The 18,466-nt window shown below is 43.1% G+C and overlaps 1 protein-coding gene across 6 annotated transcripts in view; it reads right to left on the bottom strand.

Annotated features, from left to right (window-relative positions):
* ppp2r5eb (protein phosphatase 2, regulatory subunit B', epsilon isoform b) overlaps nt 1-18,466 on the bottom strand; it is a 49,093-nt gene that overhangs the window by 8,194 nt on the left and 22,433 nt on the right. For 5 of the 6 annotated variants that reach the window (XM_079528725.1, XM_079528724.1, XM_079528723.1 and 2 more), the window contains exons 3-5: nt 3,492-3,688; nt 2,490-2,591; nt 80-172 (exon numbers count right to left, since the gene is read on the bottom strand). In XM_079528725.1, coding sequence (XP_079384851.1) covers nt 80-172; nt 2,490-2,591; nt 3,492-3,688 — 392 coding nt within the window. Of the gene's footprint in view, nt 1-79; nt 173-2,489; nt 2,592-3,491; nt 3,689-18,218; nt 18,350-18,466 lie in introns of those variants that run through there. The other variant, XM_079528726.1, reaches the window with a different exon arrangement.

The raw sequence follows: 18,466 nt of genomic DNA on the forward strand, positions 1-18,466 counted from the left end.
AACAAATGTGACATTGTGAATGCTGCAGTATGTTATTTAATATTTGACTCAACGTGATAGAAGTAAATGGCTGACCCACCTGTAGGACAAATTTCTGGTCTATGTACTTTTTGGCAATGCTGGGCTGGAATTCCTGACTCTCCAAGAACCGTATGAAGAACTCATACACCAGCTACAACGAGAGAGAGAGAGAGAGAGAGGGGTGGAGGGGTTGGGGGGGTAGAGGAGGGAGATAGAGTGAGAATAATGAAAAAATCACACCCGTGTGAACTGAGTGGTGCAACTACACATTTATTGTTATAGTTACTGTACATTAGTCAGTGACGTCACATACTAACCATAGCAACCATGCTCGTTTTTTTGGTACGAACAAACACGGGTACACGGGTACAAAGCCAGTTGTTGGAGTGGTTTGCACCACTCAAAAAAAAGGGAGACAAGGGGCCAAGACGGACCAAGAGAGTAAAGTTGAAAGAAAGCCTTTAGGCAGATCTTGTAGCACCAGAAGTGAGTACTCCACTGTGCAATATTACTTCAATACCAAATTATTCAAAATTGTACCACATCTCAATGAAAAACAAATACTTTAGAAATACTATATTGTAAATATAGGTCTCAAATACACATTCAATGCAACAAAAGTGAATACACCACTGACCACTGTATCAAGTTATAGAATGACCTACTGAACAGTGAACACCAAAATATACCAAATTACGTGCTGACGAAATTAATCCCAGTCTCCAGAGACATGGCAAAAGAATACCATTCCAGAATGATAAATATCCGAAGAACACAGCAATCACCCTACTACAGCTCAACTTAGGAGTAAAGCAACTATTGAGAGGTGATACCATTTTGAATAATGTTGACATTAAAATGACATTGGACAGGGGTGTATTACGCATTTCTGTACACTGTACAGCTGTGTGTCAGACTGCCAACAGTGGTCTGGTATGTGTCAAACTGGTAACAGTGGTGGCAATACTATGTAGCATCAGTGATGTTGTCCAGTAAACATAATGTGTGGCTAGTAAGAGCCACAATGCTATAACACACAAACGGCTATTAACCCATTTTTGGCGGGAACCCCTTTTGGTGTTGTTAACATTATGTTATGCTTTAGCTATTGAAAAATAGCAGATCTACAAGCTCATACCGCGCCACCGAGTGGCGCGCTACGAGCTAGTAGGTCTGCTATTTTCTTTCAATCGAAGAACGACTGACATAGAAACATAGCTTTTTCAGAAAACTGTCAGGATGTAGAAGACATTTTTAGAATCTGATCTCAGGTCAAAATGGGTTAATGTCCAATTAATTAATTTAACCAAGAGCGAAATTTGCCTAAAGGTTGTGTCAGTTGAAGACACAGCAGCCCTCAAAGCCTCCTCAGGTGAGACAGTGATGGCTGGATCTGAGGACAGGACAACTTCACAGGGGGTGAAAGGTCACGAAAAGGATACAGAAAAGAGATTATTTATTAAGGCCGCCAAGGTAAAAAAAGGGAGTTGTTGGTCATCAAAAGGTTATTATGACAACTGTGTAAAAAATATGGAGAAAAGGCAAAAAAATTAAAAGTAAAGATTTTACCAGGATGCTCCTCCTTGAGATTTGCATCTCATTTCTAAAGTCCTGGGAAGCCGGGCAGCAGACACACAGAGAAGGAGTCAGAGGAGGGAGAGGAGGGAAGCCGGGCAGCAGACACACAGAGAAGGAGTCAGAGGAGGGAGAGGAGGGAAGCCGGGCAGCAGACACACAGAGGAGTCAGAGGAGGGAGAGGAGGGAAGCCGGGCAGCAGACACACAGAGGAGGGAAGCCGGGCAGCAGACACACAGAGAAGGCGACTCTAGACTCTAGGCCTGGACCGCCACAACCACCATGATATTACCCTCCAAGGTAGGGTGTTTAAAAAGGGAAGGCGAGTCTTTGCTGACCAATATAAAACCTAATTATTGGTAGAAATAGGACCCCATTTCCCCTTTGGGTGTCAAGAACCCCTGCCTGGAGAATTAAGGTCTAAATCTTCAGTGTAATATTAAAACCAACACACTTAAACTATAGTGCCTTGGGGCAGGGATGAATAGTTTTCATAATCCTCATGGAGGTCCAATTCCTCATGGGGGCCCACGCAAACAATGATATGATGATATATAATGATACCAAATTAATTCGTTCACTCACACACCCATGGATCCGGGTTTAACAACTAATAATTAATTTTATAATGTTGACCATTAATTTTGGTTAATCTACGTGTTTAATGAAGACAATACAATGTGCTAACCACATGAACCACATCATCCCTAATTCAGGGCACACCATAAAAGGTGAGCAAAATTTGGCAAATAAGTGTTTAAGTTTAAGTGGATAAATAAAGAAATAAAGTACACAATGATGGTATATGCTCATCAGAAGTTATAAATCGAAAGAAATTAAATTGTTTGACCATGAACGCATTCACACACTCTCTCGTTGTCAGCAATGGTTACCTGTAAGTGTGGCCAGGAGGCCTCAAGTGTGGGTTCATCTTCCTCTGGGTCAAACTCGTTGCTGTCACTGGGCGGAAGGGTTCGGAATATGTTGTAAGACACCTGGGAGACAGACAGACGGGCTTGATCCTTTTATCCTTTTACACCCATATAAGAACAGAACACTTTGATTATCACCATTACAGTATGATTTGCATTATCAACCTAATACTTCCCAGATACGTCTATTACATGCAATTAATTATCTTACAGAGGTTCATAATTATAGTCAGATAACATGGCGGTTTCTCACATTTCATAATAATACAAATGGCCTCTCAAATATATATATATGTGACTAAGAGGACTTTAAAGGGGCTATGCCCTTCTATATCCAGATGGTTCCGTGAGGCTACGATGGAGTCAGCAACATGGCAGACATGCACATGTCATCATTAACTTTGATTATAAGTCCATTTGTTACTATTACTAAGTTAAATGAACAGAGGATTTGTGCACAGATTTTAGTGTGTGTGTGTGTGTGTGTGTGTCAGAGCATATGAGCTCTTCACTCCAGACGGCCTTTGTCCCGCTCGCGCATTTCACTCGTGTTGATTCCCACCCACCCCACTCGCTCACATTCATTTGCGTACTGGGCGATCTGCGATCCGCTCAGATACGTCGCTCAACAGCACAAAAAAAACCATTAAAGTATTTGTATCAGCGTGTCTGAAACACGGAGCAAACACACACAGCACTGTTGTATGGAGAGCATGCTGTGCAGCACGTGTCTCTCTGTCTGTCTGCAGCGACCCTGCCTGCTCCAATGTCTGGTGCACGGCCCCCGACCGGAGTAGCTTGGAGCGGAGGGCGGTCCTCACGCCGAAACAAGCTCTGACGTATTTTAAAACCCGCTCAGCACACAATTCAAAATCCCCCCACTCCATTCCCCACTCCACTCCGGTCGTATCCTCTGGTGTGTGTGTGTGTGTGTGTGTGTGCGAGCGCGTGCGTGTGTCATACCATTTTGACCACCTCAGGGTAGGCCTGCTCCGTCAGGTAGCCCCTGCTGACAGTGACGTAGTCCACCAGCTCGTTGAGCGTGGAGCGCTTGTACTCCTTCATCTTGAGGTCTGACAGCGTGTCCATGAAGTCAAACACTGTACAGCACTGCTGCAGCTTCTTCAGGAACAGCTCTGGCTGCTCCGGTGCCGGTACGTCTGAAACATGAAACAAATGCAGGAGAGAAAAAGATTTTGGTCAGTGTAGTTGACAGATGCAGGCACACAGAGGGCTCAGGGAACATCAGTAAAGATGACTGACTTCATGAAAAGCTGTAGCTGAAGTCAACAAAACAGATTTGCATTCATTTAAAAAGTGGCAAGAAAATGTCCCTCTTTGTAGGTTCAGAGAGACATGGAGCACCCTTTTGAGCTTGCAACATCATGGGTCTTTCTTGTGAGCATATGCTGGCTGATGACACAATGACGCTGATGTCACAAGTCATGTGAAAGAGAATCTGAGAGAGAAGTCTATGCTTTTTGAACAAGGAGAGGGTGTAAAGTAAACGACTCTCATATTTCTCTGCCAGACACTGGTAAAATACTACATGGACAGGCAACCCAGCCACAATCTAAAAAGGTCCAATTTGATGTTGTCCTGTTTGCAGGTAAAACAAAACACAGTAAGTAAAAGTTAGTTTTCTGCCATAAAATATGTCAGCAGAGGTGAAGAACATAACTTTACTAAGGTTTACATAAACTTACTGAATTATCTCCTCACACAGAGGAAGTCTGATAAGACCCAAGTTTAATTCAGTGACAATTTGTGAATGAATAATACAATGAATAATGAATGTCGGGCATTTACGTCTCCAAACAACAGTAGATGAAAGAGTCTTCCTGGACACTGAAGTGCTGTTCTGAGAACAATGGAACCATTTTTCTCACCTCTGCTGAGGCAAATAGGCAAACAAAAGACAATGTGTGAATACTAGAACACAAAGCAATATCTGCAATCTCTGAACTAGTAAGGTCTACTCGCAAACAACAAACACGTCTCCGAAGAGCGGCCAGTTTGTCAGTCAAGTCAATTCTATTCATAAATCACATTAAAAAACAACCAGTGTTGACAAAAGTGCCTTAGAGCATAAAGGTATAAAAAATAGACAAGACATGCAAGGATGAAGCCATACAGATTTTCAGTGTATAGCACTGCATCACAACTTAACTGTGGCTTTGTTCACAACCTCCACAGTGCACTGTACACCTAGTGGCTTGCAGTCTATAGCTAAATATATGGATGCCACATCATTATAGGTCTGTTAAAGATTAGTTCAGCATCGATGGAGAGAAAAGGGAAGTAAAGCAGTACACAGAGACAGGAGATGACATGCCAGTGATGCCACACGGGTCATGAAAGGGGCTTCAAACTGTGACATTGCGAAGGGCTGTGCCCATGTGTTCCACATGCTAAAGTTATTCAAAGTTGGATGACCTGGTCATGTATGCAGCATGTCATACACTCTGACTGCATCTTTATACACAACCACAGTACTAGACACTCCAACCACAGTGGCCTTGTGGTTAGAGTGTCCGCTCTGAGACTGGGAGGTCGGTGTTCAATCCCCGGCCGGGTCATACAAAAGACTCTAAAAATGGGACCCAGTGCCACCCTGCTTGACACTCAGCATCAAGGGTTGGATTGGGGGTAAGTCCCTGTGACATACTAGCGTCATGTCCAGGGGGTGTACTTGTACATCATGTCCAGGGGGTGTACTTGTACATCAAGCTGCCTCACGCTACAGAAACAGGAGATAGGCTCCTGCCCTATGGGCCTCATGGCTCGGCAAGGCTACTTACACCAGTTTGCACACGTGCAAAATGTAGACAAAGCTGCAGATTTAACTGAGTTTAGGTTTAATGGGGGGCACACACAGGCACAGTGGTTCTGTTACAGTAACAGGCCAGGAGTGAGAGGAGAGGAGACCAGTATTATGTAAGAGGTAAGCTGCTATGGAAGCAATGTACCAGAGAGAGAGAGAGAGAGAGAGAGAGAGAGAGAGAAGCATGAACAGGTACTGTATGTGTGTCGCTGTCTTCTATGCCAGGGGTTCTCAACCTGGGGGTCGCGACCCCTCAGGGGGTCGCCAAATTATTTTGGGGGTCCCACATTAAAAAAAAGAAAGTTTAGTTTTTTTTGGCAACTGGATAGCTGGAAAATGGAAACTAAGTTTACATAGTATATGTATAAACCTTCCTTAATGATTATATCTGGTTTCAGTATTTATTTATGATGTATTTTCTCTATTATTAAGGTTATTGTAGCAGTCAATTTTTATTGGAGGTGTGGAAGGGGGCAGAGCAGGGGGGGTTACGAGACATGGCCAAAGCATTTCCGGGGGTCCCCAGCCAAAAACGTTGAGAACCCCTGTTCTATGCATCTGTGTCTAGTCTACATGTCCATGTGTAGAAATGTCTGTATGTTTACGTCCCTGAATGAATGTATGCACGAGTGAGCGTGTTGAATAAGTGAACGTGCATGTGAGTGAGCGAGCAAGCATGCGTCATCATGTCCACGCAGTGGATGCCACTTTTCCATGGTAGCATACAGAGCAGTGATGTCCGTTTCGCTCATTCACCACCAGTCACTTCACACTTACGTCATGTTCCTCATCATGCCTGGTCATTCAATGTCATAAACACAGAAACATCATGATTTTTAAACTTAAGCAAATTACTATTTTAGCATCGAGTGCTATACTGGGTCCTTCCACCACCCCCCCCCCACACATTACTGGTAAGAGCTCAGGATGACTGCCAGTCAGTGTTTGGATGTTTTTTGTCTTCTTCCCCAGGCTGAAACATGGTTTAATCCAATTAAACCTGACATCGAAATTTAGAAAAAGTCTTCTAAATCATACCTATGTTTCTATATCAGTGGTGCTCAATATTTTATGTCAAGGATCCCCATAATTATCTGTATTTGGCCGTGGACCCCCATCTGAAAATATGTTGTTCCAGGGACGCCCCCAGAAGCAACGATTTGAGTAAAAACGTTTGCTCTGAAAGAATACATTCAAATATTTGCAACACATTTTCACGATTTTTCAAAAATAGCAGAACTACAAGCTCGTAGCGCGGCACTCGGTGCCGCGCTATGAGCTTGTAGATCTGCTATTTTTTAATAGCTAAAGTATGACTGAAAAAGGAGAGAGGCTGCACAGCTCGTAGTCACGATGCCATCAAAATCTTTATTTTTCCAACGTTTCGGCAACAAGTTGCCTTCTTCAGGGAAGTTATCTCCTGCGGTCAGCACCTCCCCACTACTGGTGTGCGCTCCTACCTTCCTGTTTGTTTAATAGCTAAAGTATAACATAATGCTTAAAACACCAAAAGGGGTTCCCGCCCAAAATGGGTTAAACCGCATAACCACAAAGAGGAAGAATGTTGTTCTAATCAAATTCAAACTGATGGTGGAGTCATCCAGGCAGTCAGTAGTATTCATACCACGTTGGCAGAGACCCGTTTCCTGATGTCATTAGTTGGAATCCGGTTCACGGCCTCCATCCCATTCCCTGTACCTCGTCTTTCCTGTCATTCGGTACTGTCCTGGTACTGTCCACTGACCACAAGAGAAGAAGAATGAAACGAGAGGCGAACTTGGTTCGCTCTGAGATTATACTGTGTGGTGTGCTGCACGAAACGTACTATATTCAACTAACATCATGGCAGGTTTTGCCAATTCATTAGCTTATCCCAGCACTTTATTCAAAATCTGAGCACAATTTGTGATCTTAAAAATAACATCCAAGCTCGAGCATATTCAAGTACTTGCAGGCTGTTGCAGCACACATGTGCAAAATGTAGATTTCAACAGGTAGGACAGATGCTAACTAGTGTACTTGTGTTAAACTGCCATCTGTTCACATTTGTGTACTGCAAGCCATGATATGATGCACATACGCACTGTCCTTTTGCAGTTCAGTCAGTGTCTTGCTCAAGGGCACACAACCCATACTAGTGTTGATTTCGTCGACTAAAACTATGACGAAAAATGTCCGTCGACTACCTATTTTCATGAGGAAAACAAAATAAAAACAAAATAAAAAATAAGCTATGAAGACTAAAACTAAATATAGTTATACTGACAATTTCACCAACAAATTAAGACTAAAATGTCTAATTAATGGAGAATTGAGAAGAGATCCAGTAGAACTTAAAGACAAGTCATTTTATGCTTGCATACTGAAAATAGCAGATCTACAAGCTTGTAGACCAGCTATGTAACCAAGTGTCGGCCATTACGACGCCATCAAGGCCTGCCAAAATACAATTTAGTGGACTAAATCAGCTGTAGATTTAGTCGACTAAAACAACATTTAAGATGACTAATATATGAATAAAACCAAATGAAGTTTCATTGCGAAGACCATGACTAAACTAAAATAAAAATTTGCTGTCAAAATCAACACTAACCCACACACTGCCGTTTATGCATTAGAAAAACACCAGTGAACCATTGTTCCCAACTTCCCATCAGCTGACAGGTCACTGTGACAGTGATTTGAAACCAATCTAAATGCATTGGACAGATCACTGTTGAGGGTCGAGTCTGTTGACCGCTACAATGCCTCTGCTAAACTCCTCTAGTCTGTCTGAATGCATGCTCTATTTGTTTGTGTATGCATGCACACTTGTCTTGTGTGTGTCAAAATGAACGATGCAGCAGGTGACCATGTGACGTGTGGTTAAACATGCAATTGAGGCAGATTCTCGCCTATGAATATTGTGTGGCTGTGGGAGGGAGGTCAATGTTGCGTACAAGTATGCATTGCATGCATGACAGTATAATTGTAGGGTGACGAGTGTTTATTGTGTTTGTAGACTTTGTACATATGACGCGTGTGTGTGCGTGCTTGCGTGCAAAATGGAACATCCTTGGATTATAAACATATTACAATTCCTCACAATTGATCAATCAAAAAGGTTGATATATTCCGTGCCGCGCTCTGTGGTTGTGCATGGCTGATGGAAGGTTGGTCAGTGACAGTGATAGTCTGTGTGTGAGTGAGTGAGTGAGTGACAGAGAGAGAGACAGAGGCTAGTCACCGCCAGTGATATGATGTGCTGTACTGGTGTTCTCTAAGCCTGTGGCTGTTGTTCTTTATAGGCTGCTTGTGAAGGCCTTAAAGGAAGCTATTAATAGACAGATAATCACACAGGACACAGTAATCCCGCCACACGCCACACACACACACACACACACACACACACACACACACGGTCAACCACAGACCTACAGAATGGTCAGAGAGAGCACGAGTGAATGAGACACAGAAAGAGAGGCCGCAACAGATCCAGATCCAGAGCATGGTGGTGTGTGTGTGTGTGTGTGTGTGTGTGTGAGAGAGACAGCCCAAACACAAACACACCTTAAGCAGGACAGCTCTTCCATAAATCAAAAGGTAAATGGTGCCTTTATATATCGCTTTTATCCAAAGCGCTTTACATAGATTGTGCATTACATCATTCACCCATTATATACCTGCACATCGAGAGAAATGAAGGGTTCAGTGTCTTGCTCAAGAACACTTCGACAATCGACACTAACTCTGGGGGAGCCCGGGATCCATCCGGCTGCTTTATCAGCCACTCCACCCCTGAGCCACTGCCGCCCTGCAGTGGCTAGAACAGAACAGAAGCTTGTGGAATGATGCTATGCTAGTTTTCAACTAGAGTGATTTTTAGATCAGTTGAAAGGTAATTAATCAGTCCATCAGTGTTTTTAAAATGTTGTGGTGAGACATGTACATTAATATGTCCAGGAGTTTGTTTCAACAGTAGTCATTCAAAGGTCTGCTGTCAATAAAAACCCAGCTTTAGCCGTTAGCCCAGTTTTAAACTGCAGAATCAGGCTGATAACAACTAGATCACATTTCTTTCCATTGTAAACTGTGCCTCTTGGGATTATGTAAGTCTAGTAGAAGTGATGATGTGTGCAATATACAGGACGATACACAATTGGTGTGTGGCTGTGCATAGGTGTGTGTGGCTGTGCATAGGTGTGTGTGGCTGTGCATAGGTGCGTGTGGTACACATCAGCAAACGTGGACATGTTTATTGTGTATGTGCAGTACAGGCTCATCAAGACAAGATTAAGAACAAGATTAAGATCCAGTTCTCGATCCGTAACTCTTCACACACTCATTTATTCCCTCTCCCTCCTTCCTTAGTCTTTGATTCATTCCTCCCTTTCTACTGTCCACTGGCTTTCTCTTTCGTCCGTCCTTTCTTTTCAGCCTCTCGCCCTCTGTCCTTTCCATTCTTGCTGTGATTCTTGGTTTTAGGAGGACTCTTGTGCAACCTGTAATGCTTTATCTATACTTTGTTGCGTGCTGTGCCACACACCAAAAATAGCAAATCAAGCCATCGCTTGTAGATCGGTTAGGTTTGGTGTGCGACACTGGCATGCAACTAAGTACTGTATATATCACCAGGTTTTCAGAGAAGCCCACACAATTATTCCCCCAACCTCTTCCATTAGTGGCCAACACAATAACGTACTGATAATAGCCAGTTAGCCTACGAAAACTACCAGATCATATCATCCAACTGAGCAGATGTGTCCAATGGTTTTGGCTCGTTCCCCAGCAACATGAGTGTTTGGATGAAACAGTCTATATTAAAACGCAGTAAATAAACTTTTGTTTTTATTTATTTTTAAACACTCTGCACACTTTCCTCCCCACCTGTCTCACTCCTTCCTGCCCCCCTCCATACTTCCCTCTTGTCTCCCTGTAGTGTTTTTTGGGCAGCAGAGGGACTCTTGGCAGAAAAAGGCAAGAGACATCACATTTTAATTAATGATAGAAAACAGCTTAGACTCGAATCTCAAAGGTATGGAGAGGGGAGAGAGAGATTTGGATTGTGTGTAAAGAGAGCGAGGGAAACAGAGAAAGACAGAAAGAGAGGGTGAGAGATGAAGCACAAGCCGAAATGCAAGACGGAGAGCTAAGAGAGTGTGAGATGGAGAAAGAACTGTGTATGAATGTGTGTGTGACTGACTTTTCTCTCTCTCTCTGTGTGTCAAAGAACTTAGATGTGGTGATACATCACCACAGGAAGTTCTCTAAGATAGATAGTCTAATTCCATAGTAGAGTCAGACCCTCCATTAGGAGGTCAGCATTGCAGCTGCTCTGGAACTTTTCTGTCACGTAGGGTGGGACAGTGGTGTGAACTAGAGGCTGACTTTTTTAGGGGTTCCTGCAGGTCCTGTGGCATTCCCGCGGGATGGGATTACATTTTGTATTAATCCCGGGATTGGGATGGGAATGAAAAATCAACGGGAGCAGGAATAACATCAATTGGCCTCATTATATTACCACAGATTAACTGTTCCTGGTACCATATCCTTTGAATTAAAACAGCATGAAACACGAGCGAGAGTCAAATTGAGTGGGAGCGGGATGGGATGGGGAGTCACTCTACCGGGAGTGGGACGGGATGGGATTTTTTTGCATGTGACAGAGGGGTCAAAGTTGAATGAAAGTTGCACTATATGTTAGAAATAGGTCAACAATACAAATTATGCTAGTTTTGTTGATTAATTTATTTTGAATGAGTGGCCATCAGTGCCCCCTACCAAATGACAAACTACTTACTATTCACCAAAACCAGACCAGAACTCTCATCACGGGACTCAGGCAATCAATTAATACATCTGCTACCTTACTCTGTATATAGTGATATACAGCGGTGAACCCAAATGGTCCATAAACTGTCCATCAGAGTTAAATCAAAACTGGGAACTTTGCTGTGTTGGGCATTAACACTATGGGCCAAATGCTACTGCGAGGTGTCTGACTGAGGCAGGAAATTCTGTCTACTCGGCTAGACGGGTTGGTAAAGTTAAGTATGTGATGGATTTGGGGATATAGTGTACTACCCAGCCACTGTTGGAAGAGGACAAGAGAAGTCTCTCTCTCTTCCCAAACGGCCTCTATAACCACTCAGCTAAAGTTGCCCGAACTCACTCCATGCATCTTTCTTTCTCAGCCACATCACCCCAAAGACACAGCGGCTACACTGACTGCACAAATACAGACCAGATCAGTGTTTAGCTTGCAGGGTCATCTACACAGAGCAACAACCCAATGTTTTGGGGGAATTGAACATTGGAACAATGTATTTCTGTTTGTCTTTTAGGTTTTGAAAAAGAAACAAAATAGACAGAGGGCAGATATGACAAATAACACATATTTAATATTTTTTTAAATGTATTTTTTTTAAACTTTTCAACATGGAAACAATTATGATAATGCAAAATAATGATTTGACCGATTATCTCTGCATAATTGCGATTAGACAGTAACATTGCCTAACCTGCATGAGTTAAAAATGTCAGTGGAGTATGGATGGGAATTATTGATTAAGTCATTAATTGATAAGTTGTGATAACCTTATCGATCAATTAACTGGTTAGTTGATAAGCGCCGTATTTTTTTTATAAATCTGGGAATCTTAATTTCCCTCAATGTCTAAGATAAAAATCTACACTTTGCTCAAATACAGAATGAATACAAAATGCATATTATATTCCTTAATAAAATATTTATTTGACCATTTGCGATACAGGGCCAGGCAATGGCATCTTTGTATGGGGAATAAAATGAAATGTAAAGTGCACTGTCTTGTCCGTCACATCACATGCAAAAGCATAGACGTTTCTGTGGCTACCAAGGTGTGTGTGTGTGGGGGGGGGGGGGGGGGGCTGTTTTTTTTTTACCAGCCCACATGTGCGTTCCTCGGCCATGTGCACGTGCAAACAGCACAGAAAAACCACCCAATGATAGAACCGCAGAACTTTCTATTAATTATTAACCGTTACGTTTAATTGATTAACTATTAACATCCCTACAGCGGAGTAAACACTAGCATGTACATAGTACATACTGCATGTGAGTGTGTGTGTGTGTGTGTGTGTGTGTGGAATCTGCGTTAAGACCGTTCAAGACTATTCTTAGATAAAACTGCTCTGCAACGGCCGTCGTGGAGCTTTCACTGGAAAGACAAGTCTTGGAAGGGAAGCATGGAGTTTACGTAGGTGTAGGGTGACGGGAGAATGTGTTGTTGTGTCTGATGCACACAGACATTATATACTATACAGTATACATATACTGTATATATATATATATACTGTAAAATCCTCAGTATTCATTTATCCATTTGTAACTTCAAGAGTGTAGTAATTTAATCAAATAGATCCGTCGGGTCCATTTGGTTACATTTGTACACCCATGAGTTAAATTAACACCCACACACGTACAGTATACACACACACAGTCAGCCATGGTGCCAGTTTGCCGTGTAAGGGGAAAACCCCAGCTCTGTAAAAAGCTGTGTGTGCGTGCGTGTGTATATGTGTAGTCTTGGGTTACGGTTCCAACAGATGGGCCAGACAGGTGACTGGACCTCAACTCTGCCAGAGCTTGAAGGTCAGTATGGAAGCCGTTATGTACTGTATGTACACACAACACACACACATGCACGGTTCACGTCATCACAAACGGTACCCACACACACACACACACACACACCTTGCATGCAGCGCATGTAGATTACTAGGGATGTGCAAGAAAGTTTGAATTTCCGTGGCAGTCAGTCTCTACATTTTATTTACATATTTAACATTTTGTATTTATTTATTTTTAAATGAATGGGTTTAAGCTAGTTAGCTACAATAACATAAGCTAATACTACAGTAGAGTAAATGGCCATTGATTTATTGTTACCACACCTGGCTGCTGATTCAATTTAAACTCTCTAGGGGGCACGGCATCTCCCTCTCTCTAGAGCAGGCCAGCAGGGGTTCCCAACGTTTTTGGCTGGGGACCCCCGGAAATGCTTTGGCCATGTATCCCTTGTGAATACATTACATGTTGCATTCTAAATTGGACACTTTCTACAAAATCTGGGATCCTTATTACATTTAGATCATATTGAACCTACATTGTCTGCTACAGTGCTCGGAGGTTTTCCATGCCAACCTTAGATTTCAATGCCAGCATTCTTTCCTAGTGGGTGCTCTGCTTTTGGGTGGAGTTTGCATAGGCCTACTCGTCACTGTAATGTTTTTGTGCCTATGATAACTTTATATATTTTTCCTCTTATTTTTGTACTCTATTCCTTCCTTAATGAGAGTCTATCGATAGTTATTGTCATTATTGCTCATATAAAATAAAGGCGAAAGCCACAAAAAAAACATTTAAAAATGTGTTCTGCAAAGATCCACCTGTTGGTGGTGCTATAACAGGCTAATGTGAAAAGGGTGGGATATATTCCTCAGCCTAGTAGGAAAGTCTGTGAAAGATTTCACATCAATTGCACACTGCGTTCATGATCTGAGGCTTTTTGTTCAAAACGGGCCAATCCTGCAAACTTTGAAAGCTAATGTTAGCCAATTAGGATGGAATATGAAATATCGGACAGATCCGGCTTGAACGTATTTGTGCATGTTGTTGCCTATTGTGCTGTAACATTGGGGGGATATAGGCTCTAATATTAGCTACACAGTACATTTCTATCTATCTTTGAAGAAAGAAAGAAAACAACAACAACAGAGAAATAGATATTGCTATTTTAATGGAATTAGGTGCATGTAGCCTATGGGGGGGGGGGGGGGGGCGTATAGGCTCTAATATTCGCTACACAGTATATGTCTATCTATCTTTGAAAAAAATAGATAATGCAATTTGAATGGAATTAGAGACGGAGGAGCGGGGGGTGCGCTGCCCGGGCTAGTGTAGGAACGACTGCTTCGCAGCCAATCTACAAGCCAACGACGCGTCACGAATGCAACACGTAGTGGGCTTGCAGATCGGCTGTGTTTGCCAAGGGTCACCCTCGTACATGATGCATAAATCTGTACACCCCTCCCTTGCTGTAAACACAAAGACTCAGCACCGCAGACACAGAGTAACCAGACTTTCTATGGTAGAAAGGCAGCGCTGTACTGAATATAAACACGTTTAATCACACGTCACTTCAATTGATTCAAAATGATAACATACGTCAAGTTGAAACGGGCGATCCATTTGGTAGCGATTGCAGACGGCTTACAACCATACTCCGCCAAAATAACGGTAAAACCATGTTTGGATTGTCCCTCGCTGTACAACTTTCTTCTTGTCCTATTTCCCATGTACCTCAATTTTATTTAAACAAACATCTGAAAGATTCTCATGTATATAATTTCCCGGAGCAAAGCGTGTCTTAAATGGCATCTAAACCATTATTACAGTAGATACACTTTTTTAAAATTAGGCTATATAAGATATTAAGTACCGTATATAAGTTTGAATTCTTCATTTGATATAGCAAGAGAGGCCAGAGGGAGCTCCAACTCTGCGTCCGGAGCATAGCGATAAATTAAGTCTTGTGCGGTCTGTAAGTTTGAATTAACTTTTACTGCATACAATATTTTATATTAAAAATATTGTTTATATAAATATAAACAATATTTTATATTAAAAATAATGTTTGTAGGCTAGATGCCTGGCATGAGTCCCGTTCATGATGACGTTTGCTGCATGTCTCTCCCTCCCTCTATCCTGTTAGTCTTCACTTGATACTATCAATAAAGGCAGAAAAGCACAAAAAAAGGTAATAGAAACATCCTTTTTGACAAGTCTAACACACATACACACACACCAGGCAATGCCAAGGCAGAATGCAGAGCAATGAACTGAACAGGGCATCCAAGGGGTAAACAGGAAGGCTTGAATGGGAAACTGTCTCCATCCATGGGTTCTATGTGAACAGTCTCCATCTTTTTCCAATGGTCTACATGGCTTCAATAGAAATGATCCACTTGCCCAGGCGGTGGCGTAACCGTCTGGGCACCCGACTGGTAATCCAGTCGCAGTGTGCCGCGGGTTCGACTCCCGAGCCCGACACGGCCTTTACTGCATGTCTTCCCCCATCTCTCTCCCGTTTCCTGTCAGCCTACTGTCTGTCCCTTCAAAAACCAATAAAAAGGCGTAAGCCGCAAAAAAAATATCTTAAAAAAAAAAGAGAAATGATCCACTTTAGTTTTAACGGAAACCATCTCCATTTGTGGCTATGGCCCCGCGCCCCGCACCCAACCCCACACATCTCTGCATGGATGTCACATCTTTCTGTGTGACTAACAGTGTTTTTATCTGCGTGGGAGAACTGGAACACGGCAGCAAAATATGATACCACCTACCTTCTTATTCAAATCTCTGCTTTTAACGCAGTTAACTGTTAACTGGAGGATATGCATGTATGACCAATTCTCTATTGAGCAGTCAGTGCTCTGCCTCCCTATGGTAGGATGAAGTTAAACATTACATACAGTATAGAGGGTATGCGCATGCTTAAAGTGAATGGCACATCGAGTGGCAAATCGAGTGGCAAAGCAACATGCAAAGTGAGTTTAACATTGTTTAATGCAATCAGATAGGACTTTTCTGTTTGGATGCATGGGTTGTCAAGGCCAGAAAATAGTTTTTCCCCCACTCAGTAGGCATTCCTGCGTAACTTCCGGGTTTGATGATGATGTCACGCGCATACCCTCTATTATAGCCGAGTCGATACAGGCAGACTGCACATACTGGTCAAACTATGCAGACAAACGAGGACAGTGACAGACATGGAAGGAAGGACAGACAGAAATACAGGAATATAGACAGACGGTGTGGTTTCAAATTGTCTTTCAGTGTAATGGGCAACAAAGGAGAATAAGCTAGTGAGGAGTCATGTGAGTCAAAGAGAGAAAATCACACGCAGACATGCCTGTTTGTGTACACACACACACACACACACACACACACACACACACACACGGTTGACAATACATGCATGATCTCAAACGTGCGAGTGTGGGTGTGATCGAGATCCAGTCTATCCTTATGTGTGCGCGTTCTATAGCAGGATGACAGGCTGCTGTGACTGTCAGTCATTAACATTTCTAATCTCCCAGGGTAAACTTTGCTCCTCAGTACAGTAGCTACACAATACTATTACCCATACACATTCACATTAATTTGAGTACAGTTAAAGGCCCAATCTGCAGGGCTGCAACAACATTGTTCTCTCTCAGTCTTGACTCTAAGTTTATTTGAAATGGAATCACAATCTCAGCAGAAAACAGGTTATTGTCTTTCAGTGAATTGGGCTGTGCTAATGGTCAATGACATTGTGCATTTATGATATCGGACACATCTGCCAATGTAAAGTCGTTGTTGACTTTTGGGCACTTGGCAAGTCTAGTCCGGCTCAGAACTGAAAGTGTGAAATCCAAAGAAAAAGGCACAAAAACGGTTACACCTCATGGAATGCACAACGTTGTTTTAAGTGGTTATTACAAAGGAAGGGGTTTAATCTTCCTTGTATTTGGCGTAAACTCCCTCTCCGGCAAGGGATGACTGGATCGGGGCCGCTGCCAACAACAGCTGTTACCACATGATGCCAGCTAGCAGCCTAGGCAGGGTGCTAACGTAAAGCATGGAAATGCACACCTATATCTGATTGGTAAGGTACTACTGGCTATGAACTGGAACAGAAGCAAGGCAGATGCTGCACACTCATGACTCCAATGGCAAGTTATTTATACAAAAACCCAGAGCGGCATAAACAGAGTTCTCCGTCCTATCAAATAGTAATGCCCAGCGCTCAGGACGGAGATTTATTGATATCAAAACCGATCGCATCGATCCACAGGCTGGGAGCGTCTGTTGTGCAACATTCAATGTAATTTCCTGTTGGGACTTCACCAGACTTGGTAAACTGTTCTCCAGCACCACCAGTGTTCTATAGGTGTTGCCACGTGGAAAGCACACAGCAAGAAGCGAGAGACTTCACCAATGGGATCTATCACACTATCGGCGACTACACTGAAACAAGCACAATGGTTCCCCTAGCATTCTTTAGTGTCTTCTTAGAAATCCTGGAAGGTGAATTTCCAGAGTCTGTTCTTTTAACTGGTAATGTGGGTCGCGCCAGACAAAGGCAGTGTGTTCCCTGGAACAGGTGAGTGTCCTGGCTTCTCACTAGCATAGCAGACATTCCTCCAGCCGCTAAAACAACACACCACAGACACCACACCTGTCCTCTTAACCTCACCACGCAATTCACCTGCTGCATTCACATTATGTAATACACACTGGCAAGGTCTGTGTGTCAACAGTTGACTTGCTGTGTATTTGTGTGTGCACGTATGGGTGTGCGCGTGTGCGTATTGGGGGTGTGTGTGTGTGTGTGTGTGTGTACGACTGTCAGTGTCTCTCTGTGGGCGGGCATGCAAGTAACAGAGTAAACTAACAAAAACAAACTCATCTAGTTGTCTTAACAAAAGTCCCAATTCATTCCTGTCAATGGTGACATCAACACTTCTACAGAACTAACAGCATTCCTCTGACACTCCTCGGACCCAGAATCATCCACTACTTTCACTAAACTTTCCATTCTCTCTCCTGTCCGTTCCTTGGCCCTAGTACAGAACATGTCTTACCTTACCGTCTCCAGTCCATTTATATACATGCATATGTACCTTTCCACTGGGTGCACTGCTCACTGCTCATGCACACATACCAACCGCACAGACCAGGCTAGCTGGCTAGCTAGCTACAGACGGCCTTTGACAGTGAAAGGGGCTAACTATAACTCTGTGCCCCCCTTGCGCTAGCTGGCAATAGCAAACAAACAGACATGCACTCTGTCACTCACTCAATTAGGTTTCTTGTTGCGCTGCAGACTCCAGTTAGGGAAACAGAGAAAAGAAAAAGTTTTTTTGGCCCGGTTCAGTTGGAGCGCACGGAGGGAAGATGAAAGTTTGTGTGGGCCCAGGTTCTGCCCTTTCTTTGCGGCTTGTTTGGAGCGAGCGGGGTTGGAACAGTGTAAAGAGACACCTCACAGATCAGATTACCCCTGGGGGGAGGGGGTGCATAGGAGGGGTGGGAGGGTGAGATGAGGGG

The sequence above is a fragment of the Electrona antarctica genome, assembly GCF_951216825.1.
Source record: "Electrona antarctica genome assembly, chromosome: 18".
NCBI classification, from domain to species: domain Eukaryota; kingdom Metazoa; phylum Chordata; class Actinopteri; order Myctophiformes; family Myctophidae; genus Electrona; species Electrona antarctica.